At 54.5% G+C, this 22,159-nt stretch overlaps 3 gene segments (V, D, J or C); all 3 read left to right on the top strand.

Moving 5' to 3' along the window:
* Nucleotides 1–6,696: 6,696 nt before the first annotated feature.
* Nucleotides 6,697–21,863, top strand: LOC128583421 (immunoglobulin lambda constant 6-like). The segment is given in 4 exon segments: nt 6,697–6,900; nt 7,810–7,906; nt 9,259–9,579; nt 21,754–21,863. Coding segments are annotated over 3 exon segments (621 nt in total).
* LOC128583420 (immunoglobulin lambda constant 6-like) lies at nt 12,440–14,272 on the top strand. The segment is given in 2 exon segments: nt 12,440–12,596; nt 13,953–14,272. Coding segments are annotated over 2 exon segments (477 nt in total).
* Nucleotides 15,084–21,880, top strand: LOC128583419 (immunoglobulin lambda constant 1-like). The segment is given in 4 exon segments: nt 15,084–15,127; nt 20,024–20,030; nt 20,159–20,198; nt 21,434–21,880. Coding segments are annotated over 4 exon segments (411 nt in total).
* Nucleotides 21,881–22,159: the final 279 nt, after the last annotated feature.

Genomic DNA, 22,159 nt, shown 5'->3' with positions numbered 1-22,159 from the left:
CATTATTTCTTTCTTTCTATTTTTTTTTTTTTTGTAGAGACAGAGTCTCACTTTATCACCCTTGGTAGAGTGCCGTGGCATCACAGCTCACAGCAACCTCCAGCTCTTGGGCTTAGGTGATTCTCTTGCTCAGCCTCCCCAGTAGCTGGGACTACAGGCGCCCGCAACAATGCCCGGCTATTTTTTGTTGCAGTTTGGCCAGGGCCGGGTATGAACCCGCCACCCTTGGTATATGGGGTTGGCGCCCTACTCACTGAGCCACAGACACCGCCCCATCTCATTATTTCTTATCTCATATTTATTTTGACATTTCTCTCATGTTCCCAGTGGGTGCTGGGAATCATCCTGCTGTGCTCAAACTGTTACTATGATGAATCCCAGCTTCTCCCAAATCACCCAGGTTCCATTCTCCACGTTGACCACCCATAACACTCTGAAAGGCAGTTTGTGGAGCAAGGTGAGAGCTTGAGGCAGGCAGAGTGGTTTGGTGTCAGAGGAGATGGATGTGGGGCCACGACTAGGCTCAAGGATACCACTAGCCTGGATCCGGAATCTGAATCCTGAGGAGTCTGGATCACTAAAGTCAGGCCTGTGATCCACTGAGTTTATGGTTTGTGGATGGAGGCCAAAGATGTTCCGCCTGCATTAGGGGCCGGAATGGGGAAATCGGGTGAACGGGAAAAGGCACAGACCCCAGGATGGGAGGAGCACCCATAGCTTGTCGGAGAGGCTAAGTGTGAATGAAATTCAGGAGTGGTCGCACCGAGTGACACCAGGTCACAGCAGAGTAGTGTGGACTGAGGGTTTGTCAATGTAGGGCTTCCGAGGGGACTCAGCATATAAAGACTCTCCTGTTGGCCTGACCTCTCTGCCCCCCTTGCTCACTGTGGCTCCTGGTCCCCACCCCTCTGCACCTACTGTTTGATGTCAGAGACACAGTCACTGCGGGGGTCCTGACAATGCACCGGGTCAGCCTCCTGGAGGTGGACTCTCCCAGCATCCTGTGGGTCCTCTGTGCCCCCGGGCTCCCAGACCAAGTGGTCTCTGCCCCTAACATATCAGGGAGGAGAGAGCTGCCCTCTCAGTGTTCTCAGTGTGGCACAGACAGGACAGGAGCAGAATCTGCCAGGATAGGGGGCTCTGGAGGCACAGCAGGGCCTAGAGGGGGGCCCTCCTGATGCTCATCACAGCCACTCCTGCCCAAACTCTGGCTCTGAATTAGAAAGAGTCTCCAGGGCGCTGGTGTCAACAGCACCTGTGTGAGCCCTTGTCATGGAGATGCAAACTGAGATGCCCTGTGGCCAGATCAACAGTAGCCCTGCTGGGCACAATGGCAGGGAACCTATCCCCGCACCCCAGTTGCTGCCCCAAGGCAGATGTCCTCTCACTGTGTTGCATGTTTAGAGTGTGGGGAACTTGGAACCTCCAACTAAGGAAAGACAGGCATGATAATGAACTTCATAGTCCATCTCACAGCCCTGAGACACAAGTAAATCTGTATAATGGGAGCCACCCCCCAACCCCCTCCTCCTCCCCACCACAGAAGGACACCTTCCTTAGTAAGTAGAAGGTAATTTCCGGCAAGGTATGCTTTCCCCTGTGAATATGGTATGTCTGGCCTCGAAAGATTAGACCAACAAATAAATATTATCACACGTACACAGAAATCATCAGTAACTTGTCAACATAAAAAAATAACCTGGGTCTCATGAAATCCTTCAGGAATGCCATGATATGTCTACTTAGTTTTCTGTTGGTGCTGTTGTTATTTTCTGGTGTTTTGTTTGTTATATGAGGCTCCCACAAGGATGGAAGGGTGATGGGTGCGCATGTTGTGAGGCCGGCCATAGTCCCTAGGAACCTCCCAGACCACCTGGCAAGGCAGGAGGAGGAGCTGCTTCCAGGACCTTCCCAGGGTCGGGGCAGCCTCAGTCGCCCTGAGCTAGAGCTGACAGGCTCTATCCCCAAAGTGCTTCTGGCATGGAGAGGCTAAACAGCATTCAAGTTGGACATGGGCACTTCTGCTTCCTGGAAAGAAACTGGAGCCGTGTTGTCATCCATGTAGTGACATTAGATGGGAGGGAGGAGCAGGAATCAGGAGGGATGAGTTCGTGTCCTGCTCCTGAGTGGTGACAAGGCCACGTGGGAGGGCCCTGCAGCTGCAGGTTCCAGGAAGGAACCACTTTGCACAGAGATGAGCCAGATGCCTGCCCACCTCCCACGATGAGCAAGTAATGCTCCCAGTGCTGGTGAGAGCTGGAAAGATACAGACGAGTTAATGTAGAGATATGTTACTAAGTGTGCAAAGTGGACACAACAGACTGGAGTGCCCTCATCATTTACTGATGATGGATGATGACCAGCCACATTGGTGATGATGAGGGGGCTGTAAAATGGACATTTGCCACTGACTAGAGGCAGTTCAGGAGGCGCCTGGGTCTGTGTTCCTGACCCCAGGGCCGTCCATGGCGCTTGCTTTCTGGGGTGACAACACATCCCATGTCCTCCTCTCTCCTTCTTGTCTCTGGCAGGGATGAGCCACAGGGGAGGCTCCCAAGTCCCGCTGCAGGATGAGGCTGGGAACCCTGCACTGCAGGGACTAGTCAGGGCTCCCTGGCCATGCCCTTGACAAGCAAAACCATCCAAGGATAGGCGGGGCTCGCATGCTCAGATTCTGGGCTGAGGTCATGGGAAGGGTCTCAGGGCACAGCCCTCCAGGGAAACCTGCCTTCCCTTAGTGGAGGAAGACATCCTCCTGTCCCCCCATGGTCTCACCAAGGATCACAATTGTGCCAACTGTGCTCAGCAAAACCCACCCCCTTCCATAGTAATTCCCTGCTCAGGGACACAAATGCCCTCCAATGTAGTCATTCCTGTTCCTGACCCGTGGTCTGTGGGAAAACCCAATTGAAGACACCAACTTCTTCAGGGAGCCTGGGAGTCCTCGGATCCTGTGGCTGGTCACAGGATGACACTTGTCCTGTTATCTGGGAGGGGAGGGTGGGGGCCCCGGGTCTGCCTGCCGAGCAGATGCCACCTGGTGCAGTGACCAGGTTTCCAATGCCCCAGCTGCACAAGGCGATGGGGGGCCGCAGGCAGAGGTTTTTGTATGAGCCTCTGTCACAGTGTGATGTGTTCGGCGGAGGGACCCAGCTGACCGTCACAAGTGAGTCTCTTTTCCTTCCCCCTCCTGCTCTGCCCTACCCTGGGTTCCAGGCAATGTTTTTCCTTTTACTGTTTTCTGTGTGTCTTGTCTCTGCCTGTGGTCAAGCTTCTCTCTGTACCCAGCTCTGGGGACAGCACCCTCCCCTCAGAGCCCCGCATGTCTCCATCCTTCCCGTGTCACCTCAGAGCCAGAGGGCCTGATGTGTGACCTGATCGGACATTGGGACTGCCCATTTGCTTGTCTGGTTGTCCGTCTGAGGGAGTCTCTCTCCATGTGTGTGTCAGTCTGTCAGGACAGATTGGGTTCCTAGGACTTGTTCTGTTCTGTCCTGTCCCACCTGGACCCCTGTCAGCTTTGTCTCTGGGTCACTTGGGCCCCATTTAATCGGGAAGAGGGAACAAGGGGCCTGGAGGGAGTGACCGCTCGGGAGACCCTGGAAGGTCCTGCCTTTCACCGTCAGGGAGAAAGCTGAGGAGCACAGTGCTGAGGTCAGGGCCAGGACCCCTAGTCTGTGAGACACAGTCAAGGACTAGAGAGACTCAGGATGTGGGGGGACCGATGGCTTCAGGGCTCCCATGACTGAGCTCTAAGCCAGCCTGAGTACAGGGAATCTTCAGGAAAGAGGAGGGGACAAGGATCTGGGCACAAGAGTTCAGATGAAAGTTATCAGGAAGGAGGATATTGGGGAAAAGTGGTCCCTTGGCCTCCCAGGACTCAGGCCATCCCACCCACAGACCCCAGAGACAGAGGTCAGAGTCCACAGTGTGAACACTCTGCTGCTGTGACCAAGTGCCCTTGGGGTGGGGTGACACCAGCAGAGACTGTGGAGGGACAGAAACCCAGGAAAAGTATAGAGGCACCATCAGCCCCTCCTTTTCTCAGGCTCTTATCCCAGAAAGAGGCCCCAGGACACAGTTCTAGGGACCTAAAGAACAGTGTCCAGAGTCCCTCAGAGAGAAGACCAAGGTCAGAATTATCCCCCACATACACCTCACAGGAGAGTCTGAGACCTCACCCCATGGGCTGAGGGAACAGGTAAACCTGAAAGGCCCTGTCAGGAGGTCAGAAGGATCCAGAGGCCACAGCAGAGGGTAAATGTGTGTGAGGGACACCAGGGCCCCGGGAGGGCTGGGGAAGGTGAGGGGCAGGCCAGGCTCTGGGGCTCTCAGAGCAGATAATGAGTTTGTGAAAACATCTGCACCTGCCCTTACACAGAGGGCTCTCAGGCCAATAGCCCTTGAATAAGGTTCACACAGCTGGACGTAGTACCCCCAGACCTCTCCTCTCTCCCTGAGTCAGGGGCTCCCACAGTGGACTCTGAGCCTGTCATATCCTGCACCTCTCTCACCACACGGGGTCGGAAAAGGCCACTCCCGCTGTCACTCTCTTCGCACCCTCCTCTGAGGAGCTCAGAGACAACAAGGCCACACTGGTGTGTCTGAGGAGTGACTTCTACCCGGACTCCGTCTCCGTGGCCTGGAAGGCGGATGGCAGCCCCATCACCCAGGGCGTGGAGACCACCAAGCCCTTGAAACAGAGCAATGGCAAGTACGTGGCCAGCAGCTACCTGAGCCTGACAGCTGACCAGTGAAGAAGTCACAGCAGGTACAGCTGCCTGGTCACTCACGATGGCAAGACCGAGGAGAAGACAGTGGCCCCTACAGAATGTGCCTAGGGCCCTGGGCCGCCACCCCAGCCCTGGGGGTTGGAGCTGCAGGATCCCAGGGGAGGGGTCTCCCCTCTCACCCATGTCATCCCGGCTCTTCTCCCTGTACCCTGTAAACCCTCAATAAATACCCTCACTGCCAATAAGAAACCCTGCTCCATCTCATTATTTCTTCTCTCATGTTTATTTTGACATTTCTCTCCCATTCTTGATGGGTACTGGGGACCAGTCCTGCTGTGCTCAAACTGTTACTATGATGAATCCCAGCTTCTCCCAAATCACCCAGGTTCCCTTCTCCACATTTGAACACACGTAATGAACACACATTTGAACACACTTTGAAAGGCCCTTTGGGGAACAAGGTGAGAGCTTGAGGTAGGCAGAGTGGGTTGGTGTCAGAAGGGATGGATGTGGGGCCATGACTAGGCTGAAGGTTACCACTATTCTGGACCCAGAATTTGAATCCTGGTGAGTCTGGACCTCTAAAAACAGGCCTGAAATCCACTGCGTTTCTGGGAGGTTTGTGGATGGAGACCAGAGACACTCCACCTGCATCACGGGCCGACACGGGGAAATTGGGTGAACAGGCAAAGACACAGACCCCAGGATGGGAGGAGCACCCGTAGCTTGTCGGAGAGGCTAAGTCTGAATGGAATTCTGGAGTGGTCGTACCGACTGACACCAGGTCATGGCAGAGTAGTGTGGCCTAAGGGCTTGTCAGTGTCAGGCTTCCAAGGGGACTCAGCGTCCCTGGACTCTCCTGCCAGTCTGACCCCACTACCCCCCTTGCTCATGTGGCTCCTAGTCCACACCCCTCATGCACCTGCTGTCTGATGTCAGAGACACAGTCACCCCAGGGGTCCGGACATCGGGCCAGGTCAACCTCCTGGAGGTGGACTCTCCCACTGTCTGTGAGTCCTCAGTGAACCGGGGCTGAAGAGCTATGGTCTCAGTGACCTCAGTGTGGCACAGGTTGGCCATTAATACAATCTGGCGAGATAGGGACCTCTGCAGGCACAGCTGGGGTGAGAAGAGGGCCCTTTGGTGCTCACTCACAGCCACTCCTGCCCAAACCAGGGCTCTGAATTAGAAAGAGCCTCCAGGGTGCTGGTGTCCACAGCTCCCCTGTGAGCCCCTGTCATGGAGATGCAAACTGAGAGGCGACATGCCAGATCCACAGTAGCCCTGCTGGGCACCATGCTGGAGGACCCATCCCCCGGCCCCAGCTATTGCCCCAAGTCTGATGTCCACTCACGGTGTTACAATTTTATACTGTGGAGAACTTGGAATCTCCAACGAGGGAAAGACAGGCATGATAACGAACTTCATAGTATAGCCCATGGCCCTGAGACACAAGCAAATCCTGTATAATGCTGCCCTCACTCCCCCAAGCCCGGCCTCAGAAGGACACTTTCCTTATTCAGTAAGTAGAAGGTAATTCCTGGTAAGGTATGTTTTTCCCTGTAAATATGGCATGTCTGTCCTGGAAAGAAGTGACCTACGAATAAATATTATCACACGTGCACAGAAATTATCAGTAACTTGTCAACATAAAAAACTAATCTGGGTCTCGTCAAATCCTTCGGGAATGCCATGATGTGTTTACTTAGTTTTGTGTTTTTGGTCTTGTTATTTTCTAGGGTTTTGTTTGTTATATGAGGCTCCAACAGGGTGGAATGGGTGATGGGGCCCGTGTTGTGAGGCCGGCCATTATCCCCAGGAATCTTCTGGAACACTCTAGTGTTCCCTGGCAAGGCAGGAGGTCCAGGAGCTGAGAGCTGCTCCCAGGACCTTCCCAGGGTCAGGGCAGCCTCAGTCTCCTGTAGCTGGAGCTGATCAGCTCCATCTGCAAAGTGCTTCTGGCATGGAGAGGCTACACAGCCTTCAATTTGGATATCGGAAATTCTGCTGCCTGGAAGGGAACCTGAGCTGTGCTGTCATCTATGTAGTGTCATTAGATGAGGGGGAGGAGCAGGAATCAGGAGGGATGAGTTCGTGTCCTGCTCCTGAGGGGGGACAAGGCCACGAGGAAGGGCCCTGCAGCTGCAGGTTCTCCATCTGGGAGCAGGTATCATGTTCCCGAAAGGAAACACTTTGCACAGAGATGAGCCAGATGCCTGCCCACCTCCCACGATGAGCAAGTAATGGTCACTGTGCTGGTGAAAGCTGGAAAGATACAGACGAGTTAATGTAGAGATATGTTACTAAGTGTGCAAAGTGGGCACGAGTGAATGGACTGTCCTGACATTTTACTGACGATGGATGATGCCCGGCCACATTAGTGACGATGATGGGGCTGTAAAAACGGACATTTGCCACTGACTAGAGCCAGTTCAGGTGGTGCCTGAGTCTATGTTTATGACCCCAGGGCCGTCCATGGCGCTTGCTTTCTGGTGTGACAACACACCTCACCTCTTCATCTCTCCAGCTTGCCTCCAACTTGCCTCCAGCCACAGGTTTCCTAATTCATGAGACTGAATGGATGAGACTGGGGTCTCCTGCAGGGACTAGTCAGGGCTCCCTGGCCATGCCCTTGACAAGCAAAACCATCCAAGGATAGGCAGGGTTCACATGTTCAGATTCTAGGCTGAGGTCATAGGAAGGGTCCCAGGGCACAGCACTCCAGGGAAACCTGCCTTCCCTTAGTGGAGGAAGACATCCTCCTGTCCCCCCATGGTCTCACCAAGGATCACAATTGTGCCAACTGTGCTCAGCAAAACCCACCCCCTTCCATAGTAATTCCCTGCTCAGGGACACAAATGCCCTCCAATGCAGCCTTTCTTGTTCCTGGCCCATGGTGTGTGGGAAAACCCAATGCATGACACCAACTTGTTCAGGGAGCCTGGGAGTCCTCGGATCCTGTGGCTGGTCACAGGATGACTCCTACCCTGTTCTCTGGGAGGGGAGGGTGGGGGCCACGGGTCTGCCTGCCTAGCAGATGCCACCTGGTGCACTGACCAGGCTTCCTCTGCCCCAGCTGCAGCAGGGACAGAGGGTCCCTGACAGGGATTTTTGTATGAGCCTCTGTCACAGTGTGATGTTTTTCGGCGGAGGGACCCTGCTGTCTGTCCTAGGTGAGTCTCTTCTTCCCTCTCCTGCCCTGCCCTACCCTTGGGTCCAGGTAATTATTTTCCTTTTGCCTTGTCTCGTCTCTGCCTGTGGTCAAGCTTCTCTCTGTACCCAGCTCTGGGGGACACACCCTCCCCTCTGAGCTCCGCATGCCTCCATCCTTCCCATGTCACCTCAGAGCTAGGGGTCCAGATATGTGACCATTTCAGATATTGGGACTGTCTCTCTGGTTGTCTGTCTGAGTGAGTGCCTCTCCATTGTCTGGCACAATATTTCTCAGGACAGGTTGGGTTCCTAGGACTTGCTCTGCTCTGTCCCATCCCACCTGGGCCCCCATCAGACCTGCTTTGTCTGTGGGTCACTTGGGCCCCATTTCACAGGCAGCAGGGAAAAAGGGGCCTGGAGGGAGTGACCACCTGGGAGACCCTGGAAGGACCTGCCTTTCACCATGAGGGCGAAAGCTGAGGAGCACAGTGCTGGGGTCAGAGCCGGGACTCCTAGTCTGTGAGACACAGGTTCAAGGACTAGAGAGACTCAGGATGTGGGGAACACCTGGCTTCAGGGCTGCCATGACCGAGCTCTGAGCCAGCCTGGGACTCAGGGAATCTTCAGGAAAGAGGAGGGGACAAGGCTCTGAGCACAATAGTTTAGGCGAAAGTCATCAGGACAGAGGATATTGAGGAAAGATGGTCCATGGGCCTCCCAGGACTCAGTCCATCCAACCCACACACCCCAGAGACAGAGGCCAGAGTCCACAGCGTGAACACTCTGCTGCTGTGTCCAAGTGCCCCTGGGGTGGGGATGACACCAGCAGAGACTGTGGAGGGACAGAAACCCAGGGAAAGTATAGAAGCTCCATCTACCCCTCCTTTCCTCAGGCCCTGATCCCAGAAAGAGGGCCCTGGACACAGGTCTGGGTACAAGAGCCCTGAGGGACAAGGCCCAGAGTCCCTCAGAGAGAGGAGCCTGGTCAGAATTGTCCCCCATGTACACCACACAGGAGAGTCTGAGACCTCACCCCATGGGCGGAGGGAATAGATAACCTGAAAGGCCCTGTCAGGAGGTCAGAAGGAGCCAGAGGCCACAGCAGAGGGTAAATGTGTGTGAGGGACGCCAGGGTCCCGGGAGGGCTGGGGAAGGTGAGGGGCAGGCCAGGCTCTGGGGCTCTCAGAACAGTTAATGAGTTTGTGAAAACATCTGCACCTGCCCTTACACAGAGGGCTCTCAGGCCAATAGCCCTTGAATAAGGTTCACACAGCTGGACGTAGTACCCCCAGACCTCTCCTCTCTCCCTGAGTCAGGGGCTCCCACAATGGACTCTGAGCCTCTCCTATCCTGCACCTCCCTCACCACGCAGAGTTGGAAAAGGCCACTCCCGCTGTCACTCTCTTCGCACCCTCCTCTGAGGAGCTCAGAGACAACAAGGCCACACTGGTGTGTCTGATGAGTGACTTCTACCTGGACTCTGTCTCCGTGGCCTGGAAGGCGGATGGCAGCCCCATCACCCAGGGCGTGGAGACCACCAAGCCCTCGAAACAGAGCAATGGCAAATACGTGGCCAGCAGCTACCTGAGCCTGACAGCTGACCAGTGGAAAAGTCACAGCAGGTACAGCTGCCAGGTCATGCACGAGGGCAAAACCAAGGAGCAGACAGTGGCCCCTGCAGAATGTGCTTAGGGTCCCGCCCCCCACCCCCGCCACGGGGGCCTGGAGCTGCAGGATCCCAGGGAAGGAGTCTCCCCTCCCACCCAGGTCATCCAGGCGCTTCTCCCTGTACCCTGTAAATCCACAATAAATACCCTCACTGCCAGTCAAAACTTGCTCCATCTCATTATTTGTTATCTCATATATATTTTGACATTTCTCCCACGTTATCAGTTGGTGCTGAGGACCAGTCCTGCTGTGCTCAAACTGTTACTATGATGAATCCCAGCTTCTCCCTAATCACTCAGGTTCCCTTCTCCACCTTTGACCACCCGTAACACTCTGCAAGGCAGTTTGGGGAACAAGGTGTGAGCTTGAGGCAGGCAGAGTGGTTTGGTGTCAGAGGAGACAGATGTGGGGCCACGACTAGGCTCAAGGTTACCAGTGGCCTGGACCCAGAATCTGAATCCTGGGGCATCTGGATCACTAAAGTCAGGCCCGCAGTCCACTGAGTTTATGGACGGTTTGTGGATGGAGGCCCAAGACGCTCTGCCTGCATCAGGGCCGACATGGGGAAATTGGGCAAACAGGAAAAGGCATGGACCCTAGGATGGAAGGAGCGCCCTTAGCTTGGCCAGGAGGCTAAGTCTGAACGGAACTTGGGAGTGGTCACACTGAGTGACACCAGGTCACAGCAGAGTAGTGTGGACTGAGGGTTTGTCAATGTCAGGCTTCTGAGGGGATTCAGCAACCCCAGACTCCTGCAGAACTCCACGGTCCCCCTTGCTCACTGTGGCTCCTAATCCTCACCCCTCATGCACCTGCTGTCCGATGTCAGAGACACAGTCACCTAAGGGGTCCTGACAATGGGCCAGGTCAGCCTCCTGGAGGTGGACTCTCCCACCATCTTGTGGGTCCTCAGTGCCCTGGGGCTCCCAGACCATGTGGTCTCTACCCCTAACATATCAGGAAAGAGACAGCTGCCCTCTCAGTAGTCTCAGTGTGGCACAGATAGGACAGGAACAGAATCTTCCAGGATAGGGGGCTCTATAGGCACAGCAGGGCTGAGAAGGGGGCCCTCCTGGTGCTCACTCACAGCTACTCCTGCCCAAACCCTGGCTCTGAATTAGAAAGAGCCTCCAGGGTGCTGGTGTTCACAGCACCTGTGAGCCCTTGTCATGGATATGACAGATGAACAGTAGCCCTGCTGGGTACAATGTCAGGGGACCTGTCTCCGCACACCAGGGACTGCCCCCAGCCTGATGTCCTCTCATTGTGTTACATGTTTATAGTGTGGAGAAGTTGGAATATCCAACTAAGGAAAAACAGGCCTGATCATGAACTTCATCATCCAGCCCACAGCCCTGAGACACAAGCAAATCCTGTATAGCGCAGCCCCCCAACTCCCTGCCACAGAAGGATACCTTCCTTACTCAGTGAGTAGAAGGTAAATCCCAGCAGGGTATGTTTTTCCCTGTACATATGCCATGTCTGTCCTAGAAAGATTTGATGTACAAATAAATATTATCACATGCATACAGAAATTATCAGTAATGGTCAACATCAAAAAATAACCTGGGTCTCATGAAATCCTTTGGCAATGCCATGATGTGTTTATTTAGTTTTCTGTTGGTGCTGTTGTTATTCTCTGGGGTTTTGTTTGTTATATAAGGCTCCAACAAGGGTGGAATGGGAGATGGGTGTGCGTGTTCCGAGGCCGGCCCTAACACCCAGGAATCTCCCAGATGGCCTAGTGTTTCCAGGGAAGGGAGAAGGTGCAGGAGCTGAGAGCTGCTCCCAGGACAGGGCAGCCTCGGCTTCCCTGAACTGGAGCTGATCGGCTCCACCTGCAAAGTGCTTCTGGAGAGGCTGCAGAGCATTCAGTTTGGACATCGGGAATTCTGCTTCCTGTTAGGAAACCCTAGCCATGTTGTCATCCATGTAGTGACATTAGACGAGGGGGAGGAACAGGGATCAGGAGGGATGAGTTCATGTCCTGCTTCTGAGGGGGAACAAGGTCACGAGGGAGGCCCTGCAGCTGCAGGTCCTCCACCTGGGAGCAGGTATCATGTTTCAGGAAGGAAACACTTTGCACAGAGATGAGCCAGATGCCTGCCCACCTCCCAGGATGAACAAGTAATGCTCACTGTGCTGGTGAAAGCTAGAAAGATACAGATGAGTTAATGTAGAGATATGTTTCTAAGTTTGCAATTTGGACACAACTGAATGGGTTCCCCTGATAATGTATTGATGATGGATGATGTCTGGCCAGGTTGGTGATGATGATGGGACTGGAAAACGAGTATTTGCCACTGACTAGAGCCAGTTCAGGTGGAGCCTGGGTCTATGTTCCTGACCGCAGGGCCATCCATGGCTCTTGCTTTCTGGTGTGATAACACTTCTCACCTCTTCATGTCTCCAACTTGCCTCTGGGCCGGCATGAGGCACAGGGGAGGCTCCCATGTCACATTGCTGAGGTCCCTGCAGGGACTAGTCAGGGCTCCCCGGCCATGCCCTTAACAAGCAAAACCATCCAAGGATAGGCGGGGCTCACCTGCTCAGATTCTAGGCTGAGGTCATAAGGGTCCCAGGCCACAGCACTCCAGGGAAACCTGCTCCTTAGTGGAGGAAGACATCCACCTGTTCCCCCATGGTCTCACCAAGGATCACAATTGTGCCAACTGTGCTCAGCAAAACCCATCTCCTTCGATAGTAATTCCCTGCTCAGGGACACAAATGCCCTCCAATGTAGTCATTCCTGGTCCTGGTCCATGGTAGGTGGGGACACCCCATCCAAGACACCAACTTCTTCAGGGAGCCTGAGAGTCCTTGGATCCTGTGGCTGGTCACAGGATGACACTTGTCCTGTTATCTGGGAGGGGAGGGTGGGGGCCATGGGTCTGCCTGCTGAGCAGATGCCACCTGGTGCAGTGACCAGGCTTCCTCTGCCCCAGCTGCACGAGGTGATGGGAGGCCCCAGGCAGGGGTTTTTGTATGAACCTCTGTCACAGTGTGGTGTGTTCGGCGGAGGGACCCAGCTGACCATCATAAGTGAGTCTCTTTTCCTTCCCCCTCCTGCCCTGCCCTACCCTGGGTTCCAGGCAATGTTTTTCCTTTTACTGTTTTCTGTGTGTCTTGTGTCTGACACACAGAAAGCTTCTCTCTGTACCCAGCTCTGGGGACAGCACCCTCCCCTCAGAGCCCCGCATGTCTCCATCCTTCCCATGTCACTTCAGAGCCAGGGGGCCTGATGTGTGACCTGATCAGACATTGGGACTGTGTATCTGCTTGTCTGGTTGTCTGTCTGAGGGAGTCTTTCTCCAGTGTCTGTCAGAATGTCCCTCAGGACATATTGGATTCCTAGGATTTGCTCTCTTCTGTCTTGTCCCCCCTTGACCCCTGTCAGACCAGCTTTGTCTGTGGGTCACTTGGGCCCCATTTCACAGGGACGAGGGAACAAGGGGCCTGGAGGGAGTGACCACCCGGGAGACCCTGGAAGCACCTGCTGTTCACTGTCAGGGTGAAAGATGAGGAGCACAGTGCTGAGGTCAGGGCAGGGACTCCCAGTTTGTGAGACACAGGATGTGGGGGACACCCATGGCTTCAGGACGGCCATGATTGAGCTCTGAGTCAGCCTTGGAAGCAGGGAATCTTTAGGAAAGAGGAAGGGACAAGGATTTGGGCACAATAGTTCAGATGAAAGTCATCAGGGCAGAGGATATTGGGAAAATGTGGTCCCTGGGCCTCCAAGGACTCAGTCCATCCCACCCACAAACCCCAGAGACAGATGCCAGAGTCCACAGTGTGAACACTCTGCTGCTGTGACCAAGTGCCCCGGGGGTGTGGGTGACCTAGCAGAGACTGTGGAGGGACAGAAACCCAGGAAAAGTATAGAGGCACCATCTTCTCCTCTTGTCCTCAGGCCCTGATCCCAGAAAGAGGCCCCAGCACAAAGGTCTGGGTATAAGGGCCCTGAAGGACAGTGGTCAGAGTCCCTCATAGAGAGGAGCAGAGTCAGAATTGCCCCCCACGTGCACCCCTCAGAAGAGTCTGAGACCTCAGACCCATGGGCTGAGGGAATAGGCAAACCTGAAACGCCCTGTCAGGAGGTCAGAAGGAGCCAGAGGCCATAGCAGAGGGTAAACGTGTGTGAGGGACGCCAGGGCCCCGGGAGGGCTGGGGAAGGTGAGGGGCAGGCCAGGCTCTGGGGATCTCAGAACAGATAATGAGTTTGTGAAAACATCCACACCTACCCTTCTGCTGAGGACTCTCAGGCCAATAGCTCTTGAATAAGGTTCACACAGCTGGATGTGGTACCCCAAGATCCCTCTTCTCTCCCCAAGTCAGGGGTTTCCATAAGGGACTGACTCTGAGCCTGTCATATCCTGCCCCTCCCCCACCACACAGGTTCAGAAAAGGCCACTCCCGCTGTCACTCTCTTCGCACCCTCCTCTGAGGAGCTGAAAGACAACAAGGCCACACTGGTGTGTCTGATGAGTGACTTCTACCCACCCACCGTCTCCGTGGCCTGGCAGGCAGATGGCAGTCCTGTCACGCAGGGCGTGGAGACCACCAAGCCCTCAAAACAAAGCAACGGCAAGTACACGGCCAGCAGCTACCTGAGCCTGACAGGTGACCAGTGGAGAAGTCACAAAAGGTACAGCTGCCTGGTCACCCACGATGGCAAGATGGAGGAGAAGACAGTGGCCCCCGCAGAATGTGTTTAGGGCCTGGCCCCCTCCCCCCAGCCCTGGGGGCCTGGAGCTGCAGGATCCCAGGGGACGGGTCTCCTTTCCCACCTAGGTCATCCTGGCACTTCCCCCGCACCCTGTAAACTCTCAATAAATACCCTCACTGCCAATCAAAACCTGCCCCATCTCATTATTTCTTGTCTCATTTTATTTTGACATTTCTGCCACATTCTCAGTGAGTGCTAGGGACCAGTCCTGCTAAGCTCAAACTATTACTATGATGAATTCCAGCTTCTCTCTAATCACCCAGGTTCCCTTCTCCATCTTTGACCACCCATAAGTTTGGGCAACAAGGTGTGAGCTTGAGCCAGGCAGGGTGGGTTGGTTTCAGCAGAGATGGATGTGGGGCCATAAGTAGGATCAAGGACCACTAGAATCTGAATCCCGGGGAGTCTGGACCACTAAAGTCAGGCCTGCGATCCACTGAGTTTATGGCTGGTTTGTGGATGGAGGCCAGAGATGCCCCGCCTGCATCAGGGGCCAACATGTTGAAATTGGGTGAATGGGAAAAGGCACAGACCCCAGGATGGGAGGAGCACCCATAGCTTGTCGGAGAGGCTAAGTGTGAATGAAATTCAGGAGTGGTCACACCGAGTGACACCAGGTCACAGCAGAGTAGTGTGGACTGAGGGTTTGTCAATGTCAGGCTTCCGAGGGGACTCAGCATACAAAGACTCTCCTGTTGGCCTGACCTCTCTGCCCCCCTTGCTCACTGTGGCTCCTGGTCCCCACCCCTCTGCACCTGCTGTTTGATGTCAGAGACACAGTCACTGCGGGGGTCCTGACAATGCACCGGGTCAGCCTCCTGGAGGTGGACTCTCCCAGCATCCTGTGGGTCCTCTGTGCCCCGGGGCTCCCAGACCATCTTCTTTGTGCTTCTATAATATCAGGGAGTAGAGAGCTGCCTGCTCAGTGGCCTCCGTATGGCACAGACAGGACAGGAGCAGAATCTTCCAGGATAGGGAACTCTGGAGGCACAGCAGGGCTGAGAAGGGGGCCTTCCTGGTGCTCGCTCACATCCACTCCTGCCCAAACCATGACTCTGAATTAGAAAGAGCCTCCAGGGTGGTGGTGTCCAAAGCACCTGTGTGAGCCCTTGTCATGGAGATGCAAACTGAGATGTCCCATGGTCAGGTCAACAGTAGCCCTGATGGGCACAGTGCCAGGGGCCCTGTGTCTGCACCCCAGCTGCTGTCCCAAGGCTGATGTCCTCTCAGTGTGTTACACGTCACACATGAGGGCCACGCCACGGAGAATTCAGTGGCCACTGCAGAATGTGCTTAGGCCCCCACCCCAGCCACAGGGGCCTGTAGCTGCAGGATCCCAGGAGAAGGGTCTCCCCTCCTACCTAGGTCATCCCATCCCTTCCCCCTGCACCCTGTAAATCCTCAATAATTCCCTCACTCTCAATCAGAAACCCTGCTCCACCTTATTATGTTTTATGTCATGTTTAATCTGACATTTCTCCCACATTCCTAGTGGGAGAATTCTGGTACCCAGGGGGAAAGTGGCCCAGGAGAGACACCCTCCGTATCTTTGGCCCTCTTGCTAGCTGGGCCTTTCTCCACCAGGAGCTATGTGTTTACTCGCCTCTGTCCCATCAGGTTGGCATCAACTCTGTCAAGCTGGATCTCACACCGATTCTATGTCTCCTCAATAAAGACCTAATCATGGGTCTTCCAGCAGCTCTAACATTCCCTCTGTATCTGTTTGTGTCTGTAGAGTGAAGGGTCACAGCATGGAGCAGGGGTAGTTCCTGATGACATCCCATGTCCACATGGTTCCGCCCTCAAAACCCTACTAGGTACCCAGGTGAGCTCCCTGCCCTGGTAGGAACTTTGATCCCAAGCAAGAAGCTGTTCCTTGACATGATCCAGGGACACAGTCTTGTCCACCTGGGAAGGAAGAGAAACAGGGGGATCCCTGAGAGAGGCATCAGAGGATGTCCAGAGGAACCCAAGAGCCCAGCTGTGGGCTAGAGACAGAGACAATAGGGAAAGACACTCGGACTCAAGGCCACGATCTCAGCAGGAACAGACATTGGATTATTTCCTGTGACGCAAGGGAGATCCCTCAGGGTAGTATTTAACACGTGTGGGGGGGCATACTTGTGCCACCCCCAAGAAATTGTAAAAAAAATTGCACAAAGCACATACAGCTGCATTTCTTAGACTTTCACCCTCTTAAATGGTAAGCGTACTGATAAGTCCTGCAGCAAAAAGAGTTTGATGTGATGTTCCCCTTTTCCCACTTTTGGACCCAAAATACCTCGAAAACTTCCAGTGTTCTGTGGAGCCAGTTTGGGGAACATGATGTGAGGTTGATGCACACAAGGGTTGGGTTCCGTGTGGAGTGAGATTAGAGTGGGGCCGTGGCTGAGCTCAAGGTTACCACTAGCCTGGAGCTGGAATCTCAGTCCTGGGAAATCTGGACCACTAAATCAGGCAAAAGGATCCATTTACGGTTGGTTTGTGCATGTAGCCCTGGGACATTTAGGCTGAAACAGGGGAGGACATGGTGCAATTGGGCAAATAAGAAAAGGCACCAACTTTAGCACAGAATGGGCACCTATTGCTTGTCAGAGAAGCTCACTCAGAGTGGCATTTTGGAACAGCTAGGCAGAGTGACACTAGGTCAGGGCAGAGTAGTGTGCGCTGTGAGCTAAGTCGAGGTCAGGCTTCCACGGGACTCAGCACCTCCAAGCCCTCCTGCCTGCTTGGCCCCACTGCTTGCTTTGCTCACTGTGGTTCAGCCTGTCCCACCCACAGCCACCTCCTGCCCCATGTCAGAGATAGACTCGGCCCAGGGCCCCTGACAGCAGGCAAGGTCAGCGCCCTGTATGTGGAGACGCCCACCATGTCTCTTGGTTCTCAGTGCCCTGAGATCCCACAGGCCACCCTGTTTCTACTTCCAGAACAGGCCAAAGACAGAATCTGCAAGGACTGAGTGTCCTCCTGCCTCCCTGGGCAATCAATGGATACCCTTTCTGTACTGGGGCTGGTGCTTTTTCTCATTGATGGGATCTGTGAGTTCAACGAGTTCTGGAGTCAAACAGGGCTGAGAAAGGCCACCTCCTGGTGCTCCTCATCGCCACCCCTGCGCCACGCCCAGGCTCTGGATTAGCAGGAGGCTTCAGGGTTGTCGTGTCCACAGCACCCATCTGGGCTTATTTCCTATTTTCCTTATTTTCTCAGAGGGTCAAACCCGTAGTCCTGCGGGGTACTATGCCTGGGTCCCCCATCCCAGCGGCTGCCCCAAGGACAGCCTCCTTTGTGTGTGTTAAAGTTGATACTGTGGAGAACGTTGAAAACAAAAATAAGGAGAGGAGGCATGAAAGGGACCCCACTGTTCTGATCACACAGCCCACCTAAGAAGCAATGCAGGGAGAACTCGGACCTGGCCACAGCCGAAGAGCCCCTCCCTCATGAACATTTAAACGCAAATCCCACACATCCTACCTTTTCACCTATGGGTACTCGTGGCTGGCCTGGAGAGATACGGACCTACAGGTAAATAAAACATCACACGCACACAAAAATCACTAGGCATTCCTTAACACCAGAAATAACCGACGTCTCAACAAATCCCTCACAAATGATATTTTGGGGACTTTCTTTAGTTATATCTCTACGGGGCTTCAAGAAGGTTTGCATGGGCGATGGGTGCATGTGTTTTTAGGCCCCACTGTAACCCTCTGGAATCTCCCAGATGGCTCTAGAGTTTCCTGGCGAGGCAGGAGCTGCCGGAGCTGAGAGCTGCTTCTAGGTCTTTCCCAGGCCAGGGACAGACTTTGCCCCTTTGAGCTGGAACCTAACGCCTCTGTCTGCTTCTGCTTTTCCTGCAAAGTTCTTGCATGGAGAGGCTTAATAGGGTTCAGGATGGGCACAGGCAAAACTTGTTCTCAGGAAGACTGGTTGCTTTCAGCACAAACACCCATGTTGGCTGTCATTCATTTAGCATCACTGGTTGAGTCAGATGAGCAGGAGTGAGGAGGGTCCATGTTCTGTGTCATGCCCTTCTTATAGGGGCTGCAGCCTGTCCGTGAAGGGGGGGCCCTGTAGCTGTAATTAAAAACCGGTGTGTCATGCTCCGGGCAGGAAACACTTGGCACGGAGATGAGGCAGGGCCCTGCCAGCCTCCCGGGGTGAGCAAGCAGTCACGACCATGTTGAACTCTGAATAAAACGGTTGTGCTAACTCAGTAAATGTGTTAAATAAGTGTGTGAAATGGATGTGTCTGAATCCACTATCATCAAATTTTACTGATGAGGACATGCGGCCACATTGCTGGTGACAAGGATGGGGCCAATATTGCACATCTTTCCAGCTAGAGCCTCTTGGGGTGGCACCTGGGTCCACTTTCATGACTGCAGGCAATGTCCACGGCTCCTGCTTTCTGCAATGACATGTTCCACCTCATCATGTCTCATTCCAGGGCCAGGCTGAGGCTCAGCCACTGATTCTGCTCCTGTCTGTTGGGAGGAGATGTGGGAGACCACAGCTGGAACACTCGGTAATGTGTCCCATTGGAGCAAGGCAATGACAACCACTTCACACTTAACTCACCCAGTGTGAGACCAGATTGAGGGGACCCAGGGGGTGCTGCAAGGTGAAACTGGAAGATGAGGCTGGAAATTCCCACAGGGATCAGCCAGGACCATGTTGGGTCATCATTGTTTTCATGACATGAGCTGAGTCGGATGGTCATTTACTTTGCTCCTCCAATGAGCAGGAAGATCAGTGTCTCTGTTCAGGTCCTTCTCATCAGGGCCGGGTCTGGGATGGAGGGCCCTGCTGCTGTGATTTAGTCACCCAGAAGTGTGTTTCATGGTCTAGAATAAAAGAAGAATGAGACTCCTCCCTTCATTCACCACTTCACGAACTCATGCTCTGGGGCCCAGCCGCCGTCCAGAGTGTTGGCGAACGCAGAGCCATGTGAATTCTAGCCCATAGTCGCATGACAGGTAGGATCCACCGTGATGTGGTGATGACAGAACATGGACATTTGCCCACTGGGAGCCTCTTTAGGTGGCTCCTGGAATGCCTCACAAGATCCCAGGGGACTTGAATGGCTCCAGATTTCTCAGATGACAAAATGTTCCACCTCGTCGTCCCTTTCCTGCCCCAGGCCTGGGACCAGCCAGTGACCCTGCTTCCCTGTAGTAGGAAGTGGTGTTTGGAGACCACAGGCTGCTAATAGGTCCAATTAGAAAGAGGCAGTGGCAGCCACCACACACCTGATGTACCAAGCATGAGACTAGAGTGAGGGGATACAAGGGATGCTACCCAGGACACTCTGCAGGATGAGGCTGGCGTTTCCCATAGGGACCAGCCAGGCCCCTCTCACCAGGCCCATGACAAGTAGGAAAGCTGCAAGGAGGGTGGGGCTGACACCAGTGAAGACAGGGCTGGGTGTTGGAGAAGTTCCCAAGAAGCTTTGCTCCAGGGAAACCTGCCCTTCCCTGGAAGGTGGAGGACATCCTGGTGTTGCCCCCATAGTCTCACCAGGGGACCATGGATGTATCAGCTCTTCCAGGAGGAGACCACTTCCCCTTTTCCCCAAAACTCACTCCTTACTGACAAATGCCCTCCAGTGAATGCATTCTTGTTCCGGGCAGGTGGTCCATGGGAGAACCCAATTCAAAACATTGACTTCCTTAGGGAGCCTGGGTTTCCAGGAATCCTGCTGTTGGTCACAGGGTGCTGTCAACTGCTCTTTTATCTGCAGGTTGAAGGTCAGGGCCCTGCGGTCTCCCTGCTGAGCAGACACCACCTGGGAGAAGAACTTGGCTTCCTCCCTTACAGCTGCAGGTAGGGGAGGGGGAGTACCAGGGAGGGGTTTTGGTACGAGCCTCTGTCACAGTGGGATGTATTCAGCAGAGGGACCAAGGTGACCGTCCTAGGTGAGTCTCTTCTTCCCCTCTGTCCCCTGCTTTTCCCAAGACTTGGGGCACTTTGCTGCTGCTTCTGCTGTTCTCTCTGTACCTTGCTTGTCTCAGCCTGTGGTCCAGCTTTTTCCCTGGACCCAGCTCGGGAGTAAAGACCCCTCCCCTGCCTGCTCAGACCTCTGCCTGCCTCCGTCCTTCCCCTGTCTCTAGAGCCAGAGGTGCTGGACAGGGCAGTCTGGTCAGTGTTGACTGTCTGTTTGTCAAGCCATGTTGGGTCCCTAGGACTTGTTCTGTTCTGTCCTCCGTCTAGTCTCCTGTCAGACAACCTTTGTCTGTGGGATCATTTCAGCCTCATCTCAAGGGGAAAAGGAACAATGGACATGGAGGGCGTGACCACTTGGGAGACTTTAGAAGGACCCAGAACCTTCAGGAATGAGGCTGGTCACCTGGGCTGTGGGACTTTGCATCTAGGCTTGGAGACAGAAAGAAGGTGGGGGGCATCCTGGAGCCTCGGGACCACCATGTCATAGCTCCGAGCCTGGGACTCAGGGGGCCCAGTCAGGAGTGAGGAGAAGTGTCCAGAAACAAAGTCGGCAGGCACAGCATCATTGAAGACCCTGGTGTTCGGGAAGGGGGCTCCTGGGCCTCTGCCAGCTGCAGTCCTAGAGGTGTCAACCCCTGAGCTTACAGACGGGCACCTCCCATTGTGTGGCGGGTCAGCTCTGTAGGCAGAGGACTCTGACATGGACTCCACAGCTTGAGGGAGTCCAGGACAAGGAGGCTCACTCTGCCTTGTCCCCTGAGAGGTTCCACAAGAGATAGACTTGGGGAAAGACACACCTCTTAGGTTAAAGTCCTACAGCCCCTAGAGCAGATGTGTCAGGACAGAAGAGTCCCCATATTGAATCCACCAGGAGACTCAGATCTCAAGACACAGACAGCCAACCCCAGACAGGTGTCATGAGAATGTCAGGACAGGCTGGGGCCTTGGCTGAGGGGCAGGTGCCCATGAGGGGGCCCAAGGTCTAGAGGGTCTCAGGACAGGTGATGAGCAGGTCCAGCCTCAAGGGTTTCCAGGACTCACAGAGATCTGTTTTAGAAACACCCAGAAACACCCTCCCTGGAGATGGCGTGCACCATGGTTCTGCACTGACTCTGGGGGGGGCCAGGCCCCTCCTTACTCCCTGAGGTCAGGGGTGCCTACAATGGACTCTGAGCCTCTGGTGTCCTGCCCCTCCCCGACCCCACAGGTCAGCCCAAGGCCACTCCCACAGTCAGCCTCTTTGCACCCTCCTCTGAGGAGCTCAGAACCAACAAGGCCACACTGGTGTGTCTGATGAGTGACTTCTACCCGGACTCCGTCTCCGTGGCCTGGAAGGCAGATGGCAGCCCCATCACCCAGGACGTGGAGACCACCAAGCCCTCGAAACAGAGCAACGGCAAATACGCGGCCAGCAGCTACCTGAGCCTGACAGGTGACCAGTGGAGAAGTCGCAGAAGGTACAGCTGCCAGGTCACCCACGATGGCAAGACCGAGGAGAAGACAGTGGCCCCTGCACAATGTGCTTAGGGTCCCGGCCCCACCTCAGCCATGGGGGTCTGGAGCTGCAGGATCATCAGGGAGGGGTCTCCCCTCCCACCCAGGTCATCCCAGCCCTTCCCCCTGCACCCTGTAAACCCTCAATAAATACCCTCACTGCCAATCAAAACCTGCTCCATCTCATTATTTCTTATCTCATATTTAATTAGGCACGTTCCTTGGGTTCTCAGTGGGGGTTGGCGGGAATTTTGGCACCCAGTGGAAAAAAGAGACCAAGGGAGAGGCTCAAGTCTCTCCAGGAAAACAGGCCAGGACCAGAGGAGTCTGGTCATCAGGACATCAGCGCCTCTGCCTTCTTCCAGCCCTCTTCTTTTCGTTCACATGACGCCCTGGCCCCCACTCCCTATCTCCTTCCTGGGTGGAGCTGCCTATGGCT

This window comes from Nycticebus coucang, chromosome 4 (assembly GCF_027406575.1).
Source record: "Nycticebus coucang isolate mNycCou1 chromosome 4, mNycCou1.pri, whole genome shotgun sequence".
In the NCBI taxonomy this organism is placed as follows: Eukaryota; Metazoa; Chordata; class Mammalia; order Primates; family Lorisidae; genus Nycticebus; species Nycticebus coucang.
Note: the sequence above shows the minus strand (reverse complement) of the source record. Positions and strands in the feature narration are given on the sequence as shown.